Source organism: Puntigrus tetrazona, chromosome 6 (genome assembly GCF_018831695.1).
Source record: "Puntigrus tetrazona isolate hp1 chromosome 6, ASM1883169v1, whole genome shotgun sequence".
NCBI classification, from domain to species: Eukaryota; Metazoa; Chordata; class Actinopteri; order Cypriniformes; family Cyprinidae; genus Puntigrus; species Puntigrus tetrazona.
Window position 1 is genome coordinate 6,892,482 of NC_056704.1, and position 23,532 is coordinate 6,916,013.

General features: G+C 38.0%; 1 protein-coding gene across 1 annotated transcript in view; it reads left to right on the forward strand.

The window, feature by feature from the left end:
- nck2b (NCK adaptor protein 2b) overlaps window positions 1-21,670 on the forward strand; it is a 30,052-nt gene extending 8,382 nt beyond the window's left edge. Inside the window, 9 exon segments of the mRNA XM_043241643.1 lie at window positions 9,324-9,565; window positions 19,454-19,493; window positions 19,495-19,558; window positions 19,560-19,673; window positions 19,675-19,848; window positions 19,850-20,170; window positions 21,210-21,305; window positions 21,307-21,400; window positions 21,507-21,670. Coding sequence (XP_043097578.1) covers window positions 9,340-9,565; window positions 19,454-19,493; window positions 19,495-19,558; window positions 19,560-19,673; window positions 19,675-19,848; window positions 19,850-20,170; window positions 21,210-21,305; window positions 21,307-21,400; window positions 21,507-21,670 — 1,293 coding nt within the window. The 5' untranslated portion in view covers window positions 9,324-9,339.
- Window positions 21,671-23,532: the final 1,862 nt, after the last annotated feature.

Consider the following 23,532-nt stretch of genomic DNA (forward strand, 5'->3'; position numbering starts at 1 on the left):
TTTTTAGTTTCTGTTTGGATTATTTATAAGCTCCAGGGCTTGAACTTGCTTTTTGGATGCAAATAAAGTGCATTAGCACAGCCGCTAGTTTCCACTCTCATGTAACGGTACAAGCTCTCAGCTCAAGAAAAGTGCAAACAATTACTGAACGCCAATGTAGAACCACAGTCATCTGCCTTATTTTTGCGATTTACCCTTTTAAACATCATCTGCTTGTTGGCCTGTATGGACTGGTTGGGCAAAGATTGATGTATTAATAAATTAGGTAGTGCTCTAAATGTCAGCCCACAGTTTGTTAATATCTGGCTGTCTTTCTGTGTTTAGAGTACAAATTTGTCGAAGGAAGGTGGCATTAGCCGAGCGTGTGACAGACCATAAAACATATAATTTTTAGTAATCTTTTTGAAAGCTGTGACGACAGTCCTGACACTCACACATTTAGTCATTACTCGTGCAGATACTCTATATTCTTACATAAACATTTACGCTCGGCCTGTTTGTGTTCAGAAAAGATTGCTTTTACTGAGAGCTCTGGTGACCAGCGGTTAGAAGGCGACATGTTCTGCGTGCTCTTATTTGAGGTGGGAATGGATGTTTTTCAAAAAAGCAAATGGCAGCAGAGAGTTTTGAACCTTCGAAATGTCAAACGTCAGATAAACATTTGGACAAAGACATGATTGCACTCGTTCAAAGTGTAGTTGCTGTGGTGTTCATTTTAGCATGTCTTTTATGTAAATCTCAGGGAAACTGCATTGATTCCCTCCTGAAGATACACCGAAATGGGTTGCATTTGTTCAAATGAGCTCATTTACTCTACAAGCGATTACCTAGAGGAGAAAGTCATTTGCTGTGTAGGTGCAAGACAGTCAGTTCAGATGAGTGAACACAAAGCTGACATAAACGAAGAACAAGTGCTGTATACAAGTGTATGTATATTGCGTACAACTTTTTTTTTTAAATTTTAGATGTCATTAACTGCTTTGACAGCACATTTGTAGTTCTTCCAAAGCATTTGTCTTTTTGTTGTGAAGGACACTGATTCGCATGCTGAACCGAACAAACATTCTGGAGGTCAACGGATCACAATTTATTAGGTTTTGGTAAATAATGACCGTATCTTATGCTGTTGCCACTCTATAAACGCAGAAAAGCAGTCACATGTTTTTGCAAAAAAAAATTTGACTGAATTAAACGATTCATTACCTTAAACGATTTTTTTTAGGAAAATGTTTACTGCAAATGTATACTTACTAACTGTATTCTTTGTTTTACCCTCAAGTGAGGCTTGTCACCCCGGGTTGGTTCATTGGATTGTCCAGTGTTTTAGTAGCTGTGAATTAAAAGCATTCAGTGGCAGATACAAATTAAGTGTTACAAACTCCATTTGGTGGTACTTTTTTTCCACTCTAGTGACCCAAAAAGAAAGTGAGCGAAAGAGAAGGCCTGGTGCTCACTGGTTGCTCTGAAACGTTGAACATGAAGGGAGTGTCTATTTTAACAAGTCACTCCTGAGGAACTTCAAAGCTGTGGAAGCTTGTGACTGGAATAAAAAGAGAGGTAAACCAGGCCCTGATGTCAAGAACACTCAATGTCTCCACTGTCTTTACTGCTATGTTTTTCTTCCATTTTTTTTTTTGCATGTCCCTGCTGTACTTCCTGGTTCCTTTTAACACTATCGTCAACTCCTCTCAAATTTGGAGCTGTACATCCAAAGGAGCTGATGGGAAGTAGGAGAAGAACTCTGAATGTTCACTTCTCACCACTGTTGTTTTAGAGTTTTTGTCTGTTTCACTTCCACTAGCAAGATACCAGTGCGCTCCCGTGTGTTTTTAACAAATAGTAACATCACAATTAATGTTTTCCCGGGGGAAAAAAATGCTAATTAAGTACGGAGTAAAGAAATATTGGACCGCTATGTGTAAAATTAGTCCAGGCTTTATACTGTTGTATCGTAGTGTTTCCAACAGATCTTTTTAATGACAAACCTGTTTTTCGACTATCGTTGACGCAAAAACAAATGGGACGGTTTGTGCGTAGTTTAATGTGCTGAGATGTGTTTTTGTCTTGGTTGGTTCTCTTTGTGCGCTGTACCTGTGAGTTCAGAAGAATTAAAACAGAGTACACAGGATCCATAAAGACATAATCCCTTCTTCCATCTGGCCCTAAAGGTTTACATTTTCAAACTACATCAAAAACCGGTAACCGGTGTTTGGAATAATTGAAAATAGTCAGCAATTTTGCTCCCTTATGTGTCATCTGAGCATTAAGAAATTGAATGCCTTCATATCAATTAGCAGCGTCTCCAACTACGAATGCAACGAAGCATTAGAGGCAGCAGACAAACAGAAAATTAATTCTTAACAGCTGGCTGTAACCTGAATGCCAAGTACAGCGTGGTCTCAGTTCCACATCGGTTCTTTTCCCTCTGGTGCAGTTGCTGAGATTGTGGCAGATTCTGGCAGAAGTTCTCTCTTACTTCCCCCCCCTTCCCTTGTTAGCTTTTTAGTTTCCTGTTAGTGCAACAGTGCCGTGCACCTGCATGATAGATCAGGATGGGAACGACACCGGCGCCAAGACGCTGCAGCTGGACCTTATGGGATCTGTGGTTTGAACTACCAGATTAGCAGTCAAGTATTAAATTGGGAAACAGATTTGACATCCCTCGTGTATTAAAACTGTGGGAATTTGGAAAGAGAACAGTAGCAGAGAGAGTCCATTCAGTAAGACATGAAAAGAAAGGATGGGGTGAGATAGAGACTGAGACAGATACTGTAACTGACTAGTGATTTCTCAACTAAAACAAGTGTTGGTTTCTGTTGAAACAGAATAAAGCATACTGAAACGGATCGAAAAATACCTTTTATTTTACAGCATTTTAAATTCAACGAGGAGCTTTTAAATGTTTTAATGTTTTGCACTAAATTGCTGTATTCCTGGAACTTGTGTTTCTTGTGAAGTCCTGTGCATGTCAAGCAATCAGATTTGAATTTCTGTTTTATTTAGTATTTCCAGTCTGTTGTGCCACATGGTTAGTGAGTGTGGTGCAGATGGGCAGTGGGTGAAACCTAGGTGATAAAGAGGCCCAGAGTGAAACCTCAGTGCGTGATGTTGTTCTCATATGTTGTTGAAATAGAATAGGAAGTTCATAGCTCATTGGACTCTTTTACCCTTAAAATGTGCTGTTTTGTTCTTTAAATGCGATATTAAGCCTCATTTGTCTTCACTTTCAGCTGTGATAATGTGTCAGGGCAAACCAGAGCCCTCCAGCCCGTGTTAAAGATACAGATCTTGCCAGTGGTAATTTCTTCTTTGTCTGTTTGTGTGAACAGACTGCACTTGGTGACTGAACTGATAGTGTTGACAGTGACAATTATAGAGCAAGGAAAATGCTTCTTGCTGTCATTCTTTTCCATTCATTCTACAAGACGTAGAGTCAAATTTTCCTCTGTCTCTCTCTGTCTCTGTCTCTGTCTCTCTCTCTCTCTCTCTCTCTCTCTCTCTCTGTCTCTGTCTCTGTCTCTCTCTCTCTCTCTGTCTCTCTCTCTCTGTGTCTCTCTCTCTCTCTCTGTCTCTCTGTCTCTCTCTCTCTCTCTGTCTCTCTCTGTCTCTCTCTCTCTCTCTCTCTCTCTCTGTCTCTCTCTCTCTGTCTCTCTCTCTCTGTCTCTCTCTCTCTCTCTCTCTCTCTGTGTCTCTCTCTCTCTCTCTCTCTCTCTCTCTCTCTCTCTCTCTCTCTCTCTCTCTCTCTCTCTCTCTCTCTGTCTCTCTCTCTCTCTCTCTCTCTCTCTCTCTCTCTCTCTCTCTCTCTCTCTCTCTCTCTCTCTCTCTCTCTCTCTCTCTCTCTCTCTCTCTCTCTCTCTCTCTCTCTCTCTCTCTCTCTCTCTCTCTCTCTCTCTCTCTCTCTCTCTCTCTCTCTCTCTCTCTCTCTCTCTCTCTCTCTCTCTCTCTCTCTCTCTCTCTCTCTCTCTCTCTCTCTGTCTGTCTCTCTCTCTCTCTCTCTCTGTCTCTCTCTCTCTCTAGTCTCTGTCTCTCTCTCTCTCTAGGACTCTCTAGAAAAGTTACCCACTTATGAGAATTTTTATTCCATGTGATAAGAAAGTAGATGTTTTAAAGAATGTTCCAGCTGTCTTTTATATGTATACAGTACAACCAACTAAATAAAAATAAATAAAACTGCCTAAATTGTTACTCTTATTCAGGAGGTATAAATGTTTATAATGCTACAAAATTTCAGTTTCAAGCATATTCTGTTATTTAGAATGCAACATAAAACCCCAAATATAAAATAAGCAGCAATCTGATGAAAAAATAATAAATGTCACCCAAAATGTTTTTATATACAGGTCAATATATTTTAAATTTTGATCAAATGAATATGGTAAAATAAAATGTCCTCGTACAACGTGATTTTCCAATTTAAGAAATTTTCCTCTTTGCCTAAAAATCTTCAGAAATTTCAAAATGTGTTTTTTGGTTTTTTTTTTTTTTTACTTTTTTCAAACAGGTACAAATTCAGACTTTAGAAATTCCGAAGTATTGGTTTTAAAATGTATCGCACAACTCCTATAAACTACTTGTATAGTATAATATCTAGATTTTTCTGTTTAAAGAGCTTGACAACCCTACTCATTCAAACTCACTAAAATGCCCCTATTATGGGTTATGAAAGGTTCATATTTTGGTTTTGGGAGTCCCCAACAACATTTTGACATGCATGCAAGGTCAAAAACACTTTCATTTTCTTAAAATATTTCTTCTAATATTTTTGTTACCTTATTTTCTCAACAACTCCCAAAAGATTTGTTCAACAGTACTTTTCCAAACCCCTCCTCTGCGTGGGCTTTCAATTAAAGCAATGCCACGAGCTTTTAATGTTCTGAAAAGCAGCATCCATTGGCAGAGAATGAACTTGCATTTTCATTCAGATTAGCGAGAAGTTTTCCCAGATCTGCGGGCATGACAAGTGGGTGGGAAATATGCTAATGTTTTATGTTGACATGAAGCAGTTTTGAGATTGGTTTTAATGATTTGAGAGACAATAACTTTATACACGGTACACTTTCAGATGTAAAACTTTGCAGGATGTTTTCATTCACTTAGACCTGTGTTACACACTGCATGAAAGGTCATTTTCAAAAATCCATAATAGGGGCACTTTAAGAGCAAGTAACTGGAGCATCTTTATCTAGAACATCATCTTTCATGTTTCATGGAAAAAAAGGAAGCTCTACGGGTTGTCGACAATATAAGGGTGAGTAAAGCGTGACTCAATTTTCATTCTTGGGTGAACTTTAACTTTAAGGTCACTTCTGACTTCCTGTGTGTCACAGCTGGCCCATGTGGCCTCGCTCTCCCCCTCCCTTCTCTGCTTTTCTCTCTCTTGATCCCTTCTTCCCTTCAGGGTCAAGGCTTTCCCAGAAACCTGACTGCCTGAGCCTTGAAAAAAATATCCAGATACAGTCATTAACACACACGAATAAAGGGGTCAAACACACATAAACACACAGTTAACTGGCTGCACTGAGAATTAGGCACTACTGCCCAAAATCTGCAACGGGGCCCCTTCCTATTTATTTCTTTATATATAAAAATAGAAATAGTCTCAAATTTCTGAAATTTAGCTGAAATTAGTATCAGCCCCTGAAATTTTTGTATGTAATAACTAACTTATAACCCTAGTTCTGTTCAGTTATGTACTTACTATGTTACTAGTTGCGTGGTTTGTGTTTGTGTGAGTCTCGCAGATGTAGATGGAATCTGAACGCATTACTGCCAAAAAGCATGGAGTATTTCCTCTATTACTCTCTCTCTCTTCTAAAGCAGATTTTGGTTGCTATTCAATACACCCTCCACAGTGCACATAGACCTGCATTAACTAAATGGACAAGGACACTGAAGCTCTCATATCATATTCTTTCATCTTTAAATATTTAAATGTTTCTCATTATATTTTTCACAGTTCAAGGTAAAGCGATTTTGTGTTCAGCGGTTGTCCACCAAGGCATTGATACGAGAGCAGGTGTTTAGAGGAGAATGAGATGCCCAAGGTCCTTTTGTTGAAGAGCTTCTTTGATTTCTGAAGCTCTCGGACTGGCACCCCCTTTTGTTAAAGCAAACTCAAGTGCTCTCGAGTTGTTCATCTCAGTTGAAATCATCTTCCAGCTGCCACTTTAGGGACATCTGCTGAAAACGCGAGTGAAAACAAAGCTCCCATAGCGTTTCTTAAGCTGCTACTGGATCGCTTAGAAGACATAGGGTGATATGTCAGAAACCTAAAATATTTGACTGGAACCGCAATAATGTGCCGTTTAATCATTTTAGCTGCTATTTTGGTAGAAACATTAGATTAACAATGCTTCAGTGATTCACACTTTGTTGCCTTTAATCTTAATCTAAAATTAAGGTTCTGGCCTTGAAGAATGCTTCCATGAAATGGGAAAGCGGTCATTTCCATAGTTAGCTGGTAATTTGCTAAATATATGCACTACATTTTATTGTATTTTTATTTTTTTTCATCTAATTTTCTATACATTTTTATAATTGTTAAATGAAATGTTATTAATAAAATAGTTATTATTAAATCATCAAACTTACACAATTCAACAGCAATTTATTAAAAGATTAACTTAATAAATTAATTTAATTAATACATTTTTGTCTTTTTCTTACTAAATTGATTTAGTAAAAAAAAATATTTACTAATATTTAAATATAATTATCTAGCCCCAGATGCATTTTCTAGTGATACTGACAGGGATTTTCCGCAGTCATGATTCACTGTATCTGAAGCATGTGTGTTAGCTGATGGTCATGGTACTTGTTTAATAATAATAATAATAATAATATCATCATTTGAAATCATGTGCTTAGCCCTGCCCTAGTCAGTCATTAGCGCTATATTTAGTGGTAATGGATTGATTTTTAACCACTCAACCTCAATATTGAATGCTTTCAAAAATTGGATTTTGGATCCATAATCATGTTGCATAACCGGATTATGAATTTACACAATGCGGCTGTGCACGAGCTTAGCACCGTGGTTAAGTAACAGGGATATAATGTTGAATTGTAAGCACCAAATGTCCCGCTTACCCAGACCCCATGTGTTAAGAAGGATTTTTTCTTTCTTAGTTCAAAATCTATTTTGACAGGTGAATGTGAGAGAGAAGAGCTTTCTGCACTCACGGCACGTTTCTCTTTCAACACCACACAAGGAATGGAAAGATCTAGGAGGAAACCTGCATGTTTATTAAAGAGGAGATTTTATCCCATGCCGGCCATCAGGCAGTCACCGTAATTGTATCAGCAAGTGTTGACACATGTGACAGCTTTATCTGTGAGTTGACAAGTTTCCCTGCTCCACTGGGGACGAGAGCGAGTGGAACGTGGGGATCTGGCAGCGGTTTTGAACGATGGCCGCTGCGTTTGTTAGCTCTTAAACTTTTGAAGCAGCAGTTTATAGGCATACCCAAGGCTCGCTGCTTTTTGTAAGCTGTCATTTCCTTTCTGAATCTACGAGTTGTTAAAAAGCCCAGTGATTTGTGGCGATACGGGCAGCCTACCGTTTAAACGCACTTGCTTTTTGGCTATTTGCGCTTGCGGTATGAATAATGTAGCCTGCTGTCACTGATCAAGCGTGCAGGGGGGCTGTTTAACGATGAAGTGGTCTGTGTTTGTGTACAGTATCATGAAGTGTTTGCTGTCTCCTGCTGACTGGCACTTGCATTTGTGTGTGGCAGCTGTCAGTGCGATTGGATGGCAACATACTGAGTTTCCCCGGAGCAGGAAACAGCACTGTCACAGCACCATCATGAAGCCTCTTTCACTGACACACACACACACACACACACACACAGGAGGTTTCATGAGAGCATGTTTTAAAGACTACATGTGACCACAGATTTCTGTCTTGTGTTTATGAGTTTCATTGAAAGAGGAAGTTTGGGTCAACAGGCTTATAGTGAAGTCATGGACCATGACTTGGCATGATTTTCCACTTAATAATCAGCAGAGGGAAGTTCATGCATATTCAAGACAGCATTCTGATTGTTGCCAAATTATTACATAATTATTAATATGCAGTGTTTCTATTCAAGCAGCTTCAGCAAACGATGGTTAGAAAGCCTCTGAGCTGACCAGTGAATACGGTATGCTATTTAAATACAGTCTCTGAACATTTAAGAATACAAATCTTTGAGAAACGCTTTAGCATACAGCAGTGCATACAAAAATACAAATTGAATATTTTTTATGCTCTCGTTGGTAATTTAAATTTAAATAAACTGTCATGTAAACTAACACTAAAATTAAACTAAAATTTAGGTTATTTAACACTTGAAGAAAACTTTATTACTACATTTTATAAAGTCCTTATGTGGGGCGAACAACAACAGATACAGACTAGGCCACAAAAAAATATCTAAAAAAAATATAATTTTGATGTAAGTGTATAATTGACCCAAAAGGAGAGTTTACCTTGTGCATGCTTGATTCTCAAGAACCAGTGAAGGTTTCTTCTTGCAATATCAAGCATGCATGTTTGAAATTGATGAATCTTTTTATGTGCTTTTCAAAGCTTGAATGTATTAATCGTGTAGACCTTCTATGGATTGCCAAAAAAAGAAATAGAAATATCTTCTCAAGAGTGAGTACATGATGACAGGATTTTAATGTTTTTAAGCTGTCTCATGTTTTCTCTTTTACTTGTAGCCATGTTGTGGGGATATTATCCTCTTTTTTTTTTTTTCTTTGTCCAGCCCGCTTATGTGGTTTGCTCAGTAAGTTCAAATGGGTTTGTTTAATTAATTCATTATTATTCTGACACACAATTATTCACTTTCTTCTTTCTTTCAATATGTCTCTCCTTCAGAGTGTCTGCTGAATAATTTACTGTGTTTAAGATGGGGAGGTGAAAAGGGGAGGCTTTAAAAGCTGTTTGAGGGCCAAGGCTGCTGTTAGTGGGGGGTGTGTAAATGTAGCCCGTGTGTGTGTGTGTGTGTGTGTGTGTGTGTGAGAGAGAGACAGAGAGAGATACTCTCACATCTTGAGCTGTTAGTTCAGAAACCAGCTTTACCTCCAGGCTAGCTGGGCTCTTGATCCGTTCTGTTTTTCCTTTGGTTGCTGCTCAGCGTCTAGAGATGCCTGTCCAAGCAAAGCAGCAGGCTGTCTACATGGATTTTCAGGAGTCCAGGATCTATTTTAGCCCATTAAAATTTTATTCAGCTTGACTCCTCATAATCTGCTCTCTTATGGCACGTACAGACTTTTTGTACTCCGTGTTTTCGGAAAGACAAGGATTCTAAATTCTTCTTTTATTCATGTTACAGAGGGACTCCATGAAAGATGTCAGAGGAGGCGATTGTTATTGCCAAGTGGGACTATACGGCACAACAAGACCAGGAACTTGACATAAGGAAAAATGAGCGCTTGTGGCTCCTGGATGATTCAAAAACATGGTGGAGAGTACGAAATTCATCCAACAGAACGGGCTACGTCCCTTCCAATTACGTCGAGCGCAAGAACAGTCTAAAGAAAGGCTCTCTGGTGAAAAATCTCAAAGACACACTTGGTAAGAGACTTGTATTTTTTGATTTGTTTTAAGTAAGGGTTATCCAAAGGTTATCCAGTAATGTCAGGGTGATTTTGTAATACCCTTTTGTAACGATGACGAACAAAAATGTCCACGGATTTTTAAGAATAGTTTTAATTTAAACACAAAGGTAATATATTTTTCTCAGGTTAAATAAATGTGCATCTCAAGCATTTATTTTCCAAAAGCACACTGCTATTCAAAAGTATGAAATTAATATTTTTTAGTAAGGATACATTAGCCTTCATAAAAGCAAAAAAACAAAACAAAACCTTCATCGTCGAGGGCGTTTAAGCAGAGGAAGCGCTAATTTAAAGGCTTTGGTTGAAAAACCCAATTAGTTTCCAGCCGTTAATCACACAGCGGAGAGAGCTGAACCGATCGATCGGCTGTGTCTCGGAGCATATTAAATGTGTGTATGTTGGTCAGCCTCGGCTCTCCTGGCTGAAATAAGAAAAATGTGTCCCAGGGTTTTCAGTGCTGACCACAATACAGTTATGACCGTTTTTTGACCTTTGTTGATGGGTCTGTGCTTTGCCACAGAGCTGTTATGGTATGGTGTTATCTGCAGAATCATGCCTCGGTTTTTATAGTGGCATGATTGGTTATTGTTGTTGTTGTTATTCAGTTAAGCTCTAACCACCTGGCATGAACAAGCTAAAGGCAGCTGATATGCAGATGGTAGGAAATGAGCCGTGCTAATGGCAGTTGCGTCTTTTCCTTCAGCGTCCTTTTTAATCTTCCAATCAACTTCATGGTTTAAACAAGCATATTTCATAAGTTCATTTAATTTGTGTTTAAAGGCTCATGTAAACTAATTGTCAGATGTTTGGGATTATTACGATTTTTAAATATTTTCAGTGTTTTATTTTTTTACTCTAAAATGCAGTAACATTTGGCATTTGACAGCCATCAAGACACCTACACAAAGACAGAGATGTTTGTGGAATGCAAAATCATCGCTTTCTGAGACTATAAGAGCAATTAGGAGAGCCCTCCGCTCCATTTTGCTTTTCTGCTGACAGCTATTTACAAGATGTCCACACACAAACAGAATCATACTGCACCACCCCTTCAGGCTAAATGGCCTTCAACTCTCTGCCCCTTTGACCTTAACCTCTCTAGAACGGCCTTTTCTCCCCTCCCTCACTTTCCTTACGAAGCACGTTTCATGCTACGCTTAATTATTGACACATGGATCCCTGCATGGAGTCGAAGACAGGAAATGGCAGGAAGGAGGCGAGAACCTCAGCAGTGAGACTACAGGCTGAGTTACTCTTTCTTGTACACTAAAGATCATTGTTAAATAGCTGTTTTGATGGCTTTTGGTTCATCTTTTTTTTTAGCTTTTTGTCACATCTCTGTCAATTAAAAAAAAATGCCTGAGTAATTAAATAAAACTATAAGGGTTTAGACTTTTTTTTTTTTTTTTTACATTTTGTCACTCTCCTTTCACAACCCAAAAAAATACACTTTACACTCTGCCACCTTTGAAAGTCTTTTTTTTTTTTACTTGGCACTGAAACGGAGTCAAAAGCTGTCACGGCCGTACAGGCAGCCTCAATGCTTGGCCTTGGGTGTCATGTTTTAAAAGCACATCCTCTCCCCCGGTCTATTGGCCTATCGATCCTGGGTGGACAGAGTGAGGACAGCTCTCTCACTCGCTCTTTGTTCTTTCAGCGTGCTTTGATAAATGTACTCATCTGCCGTGTGTGAGGTCAGACTCAGGTGTGTTTATAGGCTACATAAATGAGGTGTGCGTGCTCATTTCTCGATTGCTCATTTTCTCTCAGATAACGCATCACGCGCACTGATGAGGTGGCTTATTGGTGTTTTTCACCTGCTGGCCTCATAATCTCATCTCACGCTCGTGTTTGAGGTCATTCAGTCAATGCCGCTCATGAATATAGCTCCTGTCTTCATCCCCGCACCCAATTTGCAGTTGTCAAGGTTACCTCCCCTCTGCTCATCCATTGTGACAAGGTTACCCTTTCTCTGGCAGCCTTCATCTGTCACGCTCTGTATTTTTTGCATTTTTTTTCCTCTGTGTTTTTTTTTTTCTTCTTATCGGTGTGTAAAGATTGCATTTACTCTAATTGGGAAAACTTTGTGAGCTCTGTAGAGAAGGGAAATTAAAGACAACATTATTCACCACCATGTTATTCCAAAGCTGTATGAATTAAAGAAAAATCGAAGAATGACTGTGCAGCCCTTTCCAATGCAATTATAGTGAAAGGTTACAGTTAAGCGTATTCTAAGGATGTATGATAGTTTTATGGAAGGAACAGAGAGTTCAGTGAAATCATTATTCATAAGTCGTAGTTTTGTTTTGTGTTAAATATGGTACATCGAGATATGTTGCAGGAAATTTGACGTCAATGATAACCAGTCAGAATACACATGATAACCAATGACATTTGATTTTATTGTTGTCAAACCTGGAGTGATTTACATATTTGAAGTTTAGGTTAGATCTGTAGTTCTTCACCGGTGTCCGGTTATATTTTTTTTTAATATATATACAGCGGTGGCCAAAACTATTACAACACTAGTATTTTCACCTATTTAAAAAAAAATGGTCAGTTATTTCTATATTTTGTTGTAATATGCCAGTAGGAAATATCAGTTTACATTTCAAAACATTCATTTTTCCATTAATTGTAATAATCCAGTGAGATTCTTGCTTGCACAAAGAGTCTGACGACAGCCAGTTCTCCACACAAACCTACCCAGCAGGCATATGATGTTGATATTTGGTTATATTTTGGTTGCAACATCAGGTGACCAAAATTCAACATCTAATATCAATGTCAGCTGATGTTGATATTCCTTGTTTTTAGGTCGTGTTACCAAATCCAACATTATGTCAACGTCAAATACTGACGTCAACCTGCTTTTCATTTTCAACCGAAATCTGTCTGTCCGACGTCATGTCCGACGTCAGTCTGATGTTATATAGACGTCCGGTGCCTGGTGGGTACATGGAAAGCTACAGTACTGTTAAAAGTTTTAGGCACCTAACAGAAAGCTGTAAAATGAGGATGTCGTCAAAATAGTGCCGTAAATATATTTCATTTATTAACTAAATTAATTCAACATTTGGTGTCTTTGCATTAAAGCAGCTTTTTGCCTAGGAGCCATAGTTTTTGCACCGTTAGGTCTCTTGGCATTCCTACTGACACACTACAGGAAAAGATAGAAATAACTGACTTAAAAACCATTTTTAGCTGGTGAAAGACCCCTGAAGAACATTCAAGTTATAGTGAAAACCTTACATTACAGCATATGAAGCAGAGGAGCCTGCTCTATTAGCCTACATTACTGTAGCTGCTGTTGTTGGAGACCGTGTGTGGCATTGGAGTCAAAATCTGGTTTTGGTTTTAATTTTAGTATGTTTGAAACAGCTGTTTTCTTGCACATTCTTGGTAAAATGTGATGTCTTTTGTCATAAATAACATCACAGTTTCAAGTATTGTGAAAACAGCCTGAGGTGGAGGTTAATTTTTCCCACCCGTGTTCTCTTCTGTCGCAAGAAAGGTTTGTTCTTGTCTACACTCCTGTTAGGACGTGCGTGATTGGTGGCTTGCCTCTCTTCCCCTAAACGCACCCTTTAACATTATGCATGGCACAGTACACATAACACTTGGCACTAATGTTTGCAGAAAGTTCTCGAAAAATCGATTAGTTGTGCTGATCAAAACCATCTTGTGTGACAAGTGTTACAGTTTTCTGGTGTGGCATGATTGTGAATAATTCAACTGTTTATGTGATGTGAGTTGACCAGACTGCTGTTCTTTCAAGTTTTAATGTGTAGTAGCCAATGAAATCACAGACGGGCATATTAATGAAAGGCTTTTGATCATTGTTTGGCCTGTAAACAGCAGTGAAATGACTCAGTCTCCCCAACCAACCCTAAACAGACTAATGTTTGTTACCAGGAGTGTTATGATGATGACACTTCGTCTAACTGAAACGCCTTTCCTAATTTTTAACTTTGAGCTTGACAGAGTATGTATTTGAGAGTATGGTTTGGCATAAATCACAGATGTTCCACACTTCACGTTTTAGTGCAACCCCAACATGCAGATGTTAAGAGTTGCATCCTGCTGTCCTGAGAAAGTGTTTTTGTGGAAAACTTTGACCTAATAGCCTCAAAATTGCTGTCTGTAGAGGATTCTGGCTTTCTTTTTTTTTTTTTTTTTTTTCATTTTTGGGCCAGTATTTTCTCATGTCATTGTATGCTAATAGAGAACTATTACATTATCTCATGGGGTTTTTTAGTAGTGTATTGCAAGTGGCTTACACCACATGACTGTTTCCCAAGAAATAACATTGAAGAAGTATTTCATGAAATGATAATTCACCCTGTTTTGTAAGTATCTTTTTTTGAATGAATGTCATAATCTTCCAATGAAATGAGTGTTTTGACTTTCATAAGGAGACAATGACTTTCTGATGATGTATGCCAGACTGCTCCAATCAAATGAGTCATAAACCATTTCTTACCAAATTCAGCTGATCAGTCTCGAATCAAGTTTTCACCGTACATTGTTCTTTTTTGATAGTCCATTTCAATTGGTTTTGCACCACAATAAGATCTTTTGCTCCTGTTTTAATGTGACATTATGGTTTTCATAGCTGGTACAACTTAAATTGATTTACCCAAGGAACCATTTGCCAAACAACTAATTTGATACTGTGTGTGAGCGTGTGTGTGGGCACATTCTCGATAATAGAAGTATGGAAGTCTTCATCAGCAAAAGCAGAGATGGTCTGGTAATAGGAAAAACCAGACTCACTGTACATGCTTTAATGTGTGTGTCGAGATAAGAGATCATTCACATAGTGCCCTCTCCTGGGTAATGTGATTTATATAGTGTCTTTACTAATCACCGAGACACTCATGCTTTAACTCTGAGCAGCAAAGTATCAGCAACTTTTAAAAAAGACAGTGTATATAAGATAAAGTTAAGGTACACTAAAGATTTTAGGTACAATACAGGTGTCTTGCTATTTTTGCCATTCTGATTGCTCAAACTAAGTCATGTAGTTCAGAAATGCAAAGATTTTCTTAAATAACAAAAGATACACGTTGCAGTTAAGCTGTACTGACTTGTATTGTTATTTTTGTCATCTTTTCTGCCATATTCACCATTGTGGTACCTTCAGCCATGGCATATAGTTGGCAAGAGTAAAAAACAAAAACAAAAAAAGGAAAAGAAATGCAGCAATTTTTCATATGATTGATGAAATAAAAAAGTAAATAATTAAATGACATCAAATTGAGTTTGCCATTGTGATGGCTCAGACTGTGACATGTAGTTGGAAAGAGTCATGCAAAGAAATACACAAAGAAAATATAATGATCTTCTAGATTAGATTTTTATGTATTCACATAAAACTTTGAGATTTGGCTTAGCTTTTACTGCTGTCATATGTTTTACGTGTGCCATTGTGACAGCTCAGATGGAAGGAATTATGCAAAAGAATATACAGTGTTAAGGTTTCCCAGAAAAAAAAATAATGGTGCACTTTAAAATAAATTTATAGCTTTGATTTTATAACCATGTTGGATCAAACTGTGGCATGTAGTTGGAATGAGTGATGTAAAGAAAGAGAAGAAAGTGTTGTGAGAAAAATGTAGTGAACTGCACTTTAAAACAATAGTTTTCTGATGTGTTCATATACCAAACATTGAGGTTTTTGTCACATGACATTTCTTACCTTTTGCCATTGTGATGGCGCTAACCAAGTCAAACTTCTCATGCAAGGAATGAAACGAAAGAATGTTAAGAAAGTTGTTACAGTATAAAAAAAAAAAAAAACATATGGTTTCACAGTATTGTCAGTACTGTTGTTTAAAGACCTTTCTTGAAAAAATGAAAATATGGCATATTTTATTCACCCCAAGCCATCCAGGTGTATGTTTGCAGTGCTCGTGGATAGGGTAGCCCTTATTTTTAGGCTCCGTAAAATAAATATATTCATCGTGAAATGAACACCCAGAATGTGTTCTCTACAGCAGATTGATGGTGTCTGTCGACCACTGTAGTAGCAGCATCTCTGAACAGACCCAAGAAAGCAGACCCTGTCCTGATATCTGACATTTGGACAGGGTCAGCCAGAGATGTCTCTGCCACCAACAGAGTTGTCATAGACCTCCCAATAGAGTGGTCTCCTTTGTCGGCATGGAGAGACAAATAGGCCTCGTCCTCTGTGGCAGCTGGACCAGCACTGAGGGGAAAGCTGCTGAAGACTCCACCAGCTAAAGAGAGCCTTGCAAGACTGGAACGTAGCAAGTGGTGGCCGCTGAAGCAAATAAAGAGCACGGTCACTCTGGGATGTTCCCAAAGCATTTATGACGCAGCTCAAGTTCCTGAAGAGGAACAAAGAAGAACATGTGATTGTTTTAAAAACATATCCTTTTATAGATTAGAACAAGTCAGTAGTTTTGCTGCATTCATGTATAGTATAGTTTTAAGTTATAAACGGTTATGTTGGTTGTCCTAGTTAAACACGTGATCCAAAGTGACAGCAGTACTGCTGCTCAAGTCCATCACAGTCATGAATGTATTTATATGTGACTGTGACCTGGGGGACATCTAAAACAGCAAAGTCTTTTACGTGATTTGATTCAACAAAAGTTATTCAATCAACTGCAGCTTTCTATACCTCAGTAAAACATGGAGCATCTGAGTACTAGTAAGCCACAAGTCTACAATAGAAATATTTAAATGCCTGGACATAGACCTTTCTTTATTTATATAAAAAAAGCTATAATCATAGTTTTGTAATAAAACAAAATGAATTAGCTTGTGAATCAGGACGTGAACTGTCAGCTTGTGTCTCAAACAATTTAGCACTATTTGTTGTCATACGTTTTAAACGTAAGGGCTAGTTGAATGTGTTTCACGGGAAATGAAAAACGCATTTTTTTTTTTTTTTCTTTTCTTTTTCTTTTTTTTTTTGTAAATGATTTTAGATCACATCATCAACGGTTTCTGTCAAATCTGTTATAACCAGAATCAAGTCAGATCTTGAGTCATGAGTTCACTCAACCAAGATTATTTATTTTTTTTCTACAGAAACGTTGGTTTTGCAATGAGTGCAACCTACACTAGAGGATTTTGAGCAATGCAGGGTAAAGTTACAAAGAAACAAAACCAACAAAAAAAAATAAAACCACACACAGCACTCCACTGCCATTTCAAATATTTAGAATAACAGAGTTAACTTAATAAAATTTTCTAAAACCTCTACAAACACATTTATGTGCATTTGTGCACTTACATACAGGTGTCCTAGTGTGCCTAGGTTAATTTCATGCTCCCATTAATTGTACAATGATGTTTAATTTATAATTATAAAATAATTATTTTGGGAATGTTTCATTTGAAAGAAAAGGCTTGTGTTTTCCTCCTTTTACAAAGTCCATTAAAGTTTTATATTCGGTCTTGTTTGTTGCCACAAGCAAACGATATACACAGCAGTGTGTGTGAATAGTGTGCCCTTCAGTTCATGTGTCATGTTCAAACTGATGACAGATATGTTTATCAAGTTCAGTGCTTGAAGCAGGAAAAAATGCCAGTCGTCTCTTGTGCACTGCCTGGGATATGCAAATTTATATTTGAATTTTTTGACAGTGGAAAAAAATGCTTGGAAATATTGCTGGAACAACAAATGTATTTACTAAAGGAATCATTTGCTAAACAACTGTGTGTGTGTGTGTGTGTGTGTGTGTGTGTGTCTGTGTGTGAGAGAATGTACACTGAGGTATTAAAGCTGCAGTTGATTAATTAAAGACGTTTGTTGTATCAGATCATGTAATAAGACTTTTGCTGTTTTAGGTGTCCCTCCTCTTTGATATTTACTATGGATAGTAACTATGGATACAGGTCACAGTCACATATGAATACATTCTAATACTTTTATATATTCAGATGCACATGCTTTAACTCCTGCTCTAAGTATTGCCAGCGTAAGAAATGATGGTATGCTAAAGATTAAGATATAGAAGTGCGTAGCAGCCAGCATTGAGTACTCCGTACCTGAATGTATCAAGCAATAGATTCAGTCATATGCCTCATATCTTTAACCCATGTTTTTGATGGAATATTTAATTTGCTCCTTTACAAGCTGCTACTGACTCTCAGGCATTCAGCAGGACACCCACGCAATTGACAATCTCACTGACGTGATGTCTGTCTGTGAGAGATTTTGTTTATTATGCATGGTTAAGCAGTAACAGACAAAGAAGAGTACACCATTTTTGTGGGTCTGTAATTTAATAAAAAGTTGTTTAGTATTTAACTCCATTCTGTACATTAGCAATGCGCAACACCAGACACAGTTCCTCTTATTTAAATGGAAACATGTTTGAATGCACACAATCATCCTCTGCATTCCTGTCTCGAAAGATACACACATAGTATATCATGCTGATTTTCACTGTAAAACTAGGGCACCTCTACTCCTCTCCTCAGTTGAGCGGACACATGAACACCTGCACTCTCTTTTTTATTCTTTCATGATATAGTGAGGAAGTTATTGTTATTTAGTATGCTCTGCAGGTGTGTATTGAGGGTCGCTAAGGGGTGGAGGTAGAGAAGAGAGCGTGTGTGTGTGTGTGTGGTGTTTACTGAGTGAGAAAGGCAGTGGTGAGATGGGTGTGTGCGATGGGTGTGTGGATCTTCTGCTGCAGGAAGGAAACTGCTGGGTATAGTGTGTGTGTGATTGTGTGTTAATGTGTGTGAACATGTAGATGTTGTTATTATGCTATAATATATTTTAGGTGGGTCATTATGCTGATTGTCGCGGGTTGCAGTATTGAAAATGCCCAGATAAGCAATTAGATCTGTGCAGCATTGGTGCTAGCATTGTAAAAATGCGCTGTAAACTTATAAATACAATGTTTTGTGATGTAGTCATTTATGCAGCAACGTAACATTTTGGACTACTCGCCTATTGAAAAACACACACACACACACACACACACACACACATATATATATATATATATATATATATATATATATATATATATATATATATATATATATATATATATATATATATATATATATATATATATATATATATATATATATATATATATCACATGACTGTCATGTTAACTCGCTATTAATCGCAATTAAATTTCACATTTTTATCTGTTCATCATGTTTTATCTGTGTATCTTAAATTAATTTTAATACTCTAATTGACATGGACATAGACATATGGATGCTTTATGCAATATTTGTGTATTATTATTATTATTATTAACACAGAGCATGAAGACTGGACATGTTTCAAAGGTCATAGATGTTTTTCAAAGAACTAATATGTATATATATCTTGGAAGATTTGAGAAAAGGACAAGTTTTTAGGGCTGTCAAGGCTTGTGAAATTTAGGCAAAATTAAAATGTCTTTAATGATCTTTACATGCATATTTAACATTTTTCATATGACCTTTTTATTTTTGAAGACAGAAATAATGAGATTAATTTAAAAAAATCTCTTTTTTTTTAAAAAAACAATATTGTTTTCTTTTGAATACAATAAAATCTTACTGACTTTGTGTGAATATATAATATTTTGATGGTTGGCAACAACAGTAGATGTAATGGAAAATGTGAGAAAGAAAGAAAGAAAGGGCAAATAGAGGACACAAGAGGAAATGTGGTGGGCCTCAGTAATGATATCACATGTCTTCTTTCAGCAGCAAATGATTAGTATTGATGAATTTACAGCGTTAATCAATATCCCTGCCCTTTCTCTTCAACTTCTAATTAGCAGAGCTCAGAGGCTTGAGTTTTACATAATGACCATGTCTGATGTCTAATAGCCTCCTTTCTCTTTCTCAGGCCTGGGAAAACGAAACGTAAAACGCAGCACACGAGAAGCCTCCAACACCAAGCACAGACGAGTACTCGTTCTAACGGGGTGGAGCAGAACGAATATATGACCTGGAACACTCCGGCGGTGGTGAAGTTTGCCTACAATGCGGAGCGGGAGGATGAGCTCAGCCTGGTGAAGGGATCCCAGCTGATGGTGATGGAGAAATGCAGTGACGGCTGGTGGAGGGGGCAGCTATAACGGCCAGGTGGGCTGGTTCCCTTCCAACTACGCCCAGGAGGAAGAGCTGGAGGACTCCTCAGCCGACCTTCCCGGCGTCTTCTCCTCGAGGGCGAGCCTCAGTAACGGTCAGGGCCCCAGAGTCCTTCACACCGCTCAGACGCTCTACCCCTTCAGCTCCGTGGACGGATGAGGAGCTGAACTTCGAGAAGGGCGAGACCATGGAGGTGCTGGAGAAGCCGGAGAACGACCCAGAGTGGTGGAGGTGTAAGAACTGCCGCGGGCAGGTGGGTCTGGTGCCAAAGAACTATGTGGTTGTGCTCAACGATGGCCCATTAGCCCCGGGCCCCCGTTCCCAGCAGGACGGCCACACGGGACCCTCCCACACGGGAAATTCGGCCGGAAAGGATTGGTACTATGGCAACGTGACACGGCATCAGGCTGAGTGCGCGCTGAACGAGAGGGGGTGGAGGAGACTTCCCTTGTGCGAGACAGCTTAGTCCTCTGTGAGTCAAGCTGTTGATCTGGATCTAATCGAAATGCAGTAACCAGATAACCAGCTTTCAATAGTTGCAGTGATGTGTCCGTGGTGTCATTAGCTGGGCTGTTATTGGTTAAAAAAAAAATAACGGTTCATTTCTCTGAAAAATTAGAACAGAAAATGTTTAAATTGAAGGGCTATAATGACAAACTGGAAAAAAAGGATATATAAAAATTAAATGAAATAATTGAAACTAAAGTAAAGTAAAAAATCTAATAAAATGGAAAAGCACATAATGGAATTATTTATAAAGCAGAAAGTATAAAAATAAACTAATTCAGAATATTCTTAAATAAAGCAATTAAAAAATCCTATAAAAATATAAAGTATGAAAAGTATAAAAAACGAATCGAAAAGAAAGGCAATAGTATATAAATAATATTAAAATATTTGATATAATTGCAAGTGTAAGTTATAGTTTGAGGCGCTATGATAGTGGCTTTTTTTAGTGTTTGTCACCATGTGCCAGAAACGATTGATCTGCTCCAGGACAGGTTATGTCTCCGGGTTAGAGATCTTAAACTGAAATTAGACCAATCATTTGCAAGCAATGTGACATCTCTAATACAACAAAGTTATTCCACTGGTTTCTGTTCTGGATTAAAGGTCACTTCACAAGTTGCTAGAGTTTTTTGCAGACAATATTTTAAATTTTAATTTTAAAATTGTTTTATTCACATGTTATTTATTAGACATGTGGACAACTTTGTGCCTAACAAAAGTAATGATATTTATAAATTATGGATGGAATTTAATAATAACAGTGAAGTGTGTGTATATATATGTATATATATATATATACACACATACACACTTCATATGTGGGATATTTTTTGATTGGGTGCAACCAGCTTAATTCAGAGTTCAGCTGTGGTTAAATAAGGATGACACCAAAAATGTGTAATACTGTGGAGCTGCCAGGAATCTAGGCTTGTGGCGCCACCTGCAGGCTGAAGTTCACTAAACAAACACTCTTATAGTCTCTTCTCTCTCCTTCTCTCCAGCCGAGTGATTTCTCAGTGTCTCTGAAAGCAGTCGGGAAGAACAAACACTTCAAAGTGCAGCTGTCGAATGGAGTTTACTGTATCGGACAACGCCAGCTTCAATGCTATGGATCGAACTGTTAGAGCATTACAAAAAGCTCCCATCTTCACTAGTGAACATGGAGAGAAGCTTTACCTTATCAAACCCTCCAGTGACCTTCCACACACAAATGAGCACTTACGACCAGACCAGATTCGACCCTCAAACTGAGCCGAGTGGATCTCACAACTCCTACTTACTGCTCATTTCCTCACCAGCAGTAAACCGAGAGGACCTACTGAATGACCAACCCACAGGAAAATCGCAGGATGATCGTTTCCGCCGCGAGTGTCCTTTCTGTTCCCGCTTGTTCCACGCTGCTCAAGCTCTTCTCTTCTCCAGAGTGGTTCACCTGAACGAACATCGCCTTTTTCCCAAGTGATAATTGAAGCGCTGCTCATGGCCTTCGACCGACAGCTCATTTTCTGTCTACAGTTAGCCCGACATTGAGATACAAGAAAGCCTACAGGTGCGGCGCTTTTGTGAGGTCACAGGGCACGCGCACAAACCAGGACGTATGGAGTGGAATGACACTAAACTGCATATACAGTGCACAGAGTTGCCAAAGAGAGAGTCTGCTGGATTGAACTGAGAAATGCCAACAGGAGTGAGAGTCTTACAGAGATGAATGTTTTGTAGATGCTTAACCAAATGTGCCACCTTCACATTCAAGCACTGCTCATTTAATATATAAATCTATATAAATATAAGAGAACTATATCCACCTCATTCAGATTCACACGCCTGTATCTGCATTCAAGTGTTGGCATAGACCTCCATGTTACAGCAAACACTGTTAAGAGTTACTTTTCTAAAGGGCGCTGCAGTAAAAAGAGCGTGTTTGGTCTCTTTACAAATGAGTCACTGCTCGGCTTTTAGCTCATGAGCTTTTATAAAAGTATACGGGTACAAATGAATGTTACTGAACATTATTATTTAAAACCATGTTTATTTAACGCGAGGGGGAAAAAAGCAGCGGAGAGCGACTTATGTAGTGAGATCCACATTCTACCATAGCTGTGCAAAACGTTTCAATACTTTTGTTTGATTAAACATTTTGCAAGAGTAGTGGGAAAGCTGTGTGCTTTTTATTGCCTCGTGGATATATTTTAAAAGTTTTGTAAGTTTTTGAAATCTCTTTGAGCTCACCAAGGATGCATTTATTTGATTAAAATATACAGTAAAAAAAAACATGTAGTAGTGTAAAATATTGTCACACTTTTAAAATAATTTTGTTAAATCTACATTACTCCAGTCTTCGGGGTTATATGGCCTTTAGAAATAAACCTAATGTGTTGATTTTTGGTACAGAATAAGAAATAATGTTTATGTTATGATTATTATCTTAAGTGCTAAAGATTTTAGCATGAATATATTTTGTTAGTTTTCCAAGAATTCCTTGATGAATATAAAGTTGCACTCCATGAACATTTTCTATTAAAAATGAGAAAATATGCATTACGGAACAATATACATTGCAAAGAGTCATCTCAGAAATAGATGTATTTGACTATTTTTCAGTGGGAAAATGTCACAGTAGATGTGTTTTTAATTTGGCTTCATAACACAAAAAGTCAGTCAAAGCATTGTGGGATATTCTAGTCAATGATCAATATGCTCTGATATATACTGTACATTTTTTTCCAAATGTTTTAGGCCATCTGTACACACGCATACCTCTATACATACTGAAAATGACTTGAATATTGTGCCCTCTTTACAGAGAGTGTATCCTTCTAAAAGTCTTTTTTTGTGCTTAGCATGCACTGCTCACGAGAGAGGGCGCTGAAGTTTTAATACTTTCTCGGTATTAAACCTTGTGTTGTAATCTATTAAGAACCCAGGGACAGTCTCTCAGTCTCTCAGCCAAGCCAGGGGCATCTGATATGACATTTCATTAATAACATTAAAAGCCCATATTATTTAGTTATTTTTAACGACCTTTATGCCGCGCTAAGTGACCGAAAACATCCTGCATAGCGTTAAATCTGAAAGTGCATCATGGAGCGTTAAAAGCTATGGGGTTGGACAAAGCTGTTTAAAAATAGGGTAAAAATAAATGCACATTATAAGAAAATAAAGTGTTTTGACTTTGCACACGTCAAGCTGTGGTTTGGGACTCCTAAAACCAAAATATAAACCTCTCATAACCCCTTATATAATTCCCAAGCATTATTGATTATAATCTAGTATCATTTGCCATGTCCTGCATTTGTATTGCCTCTCTGAAACATTTTGAACCAT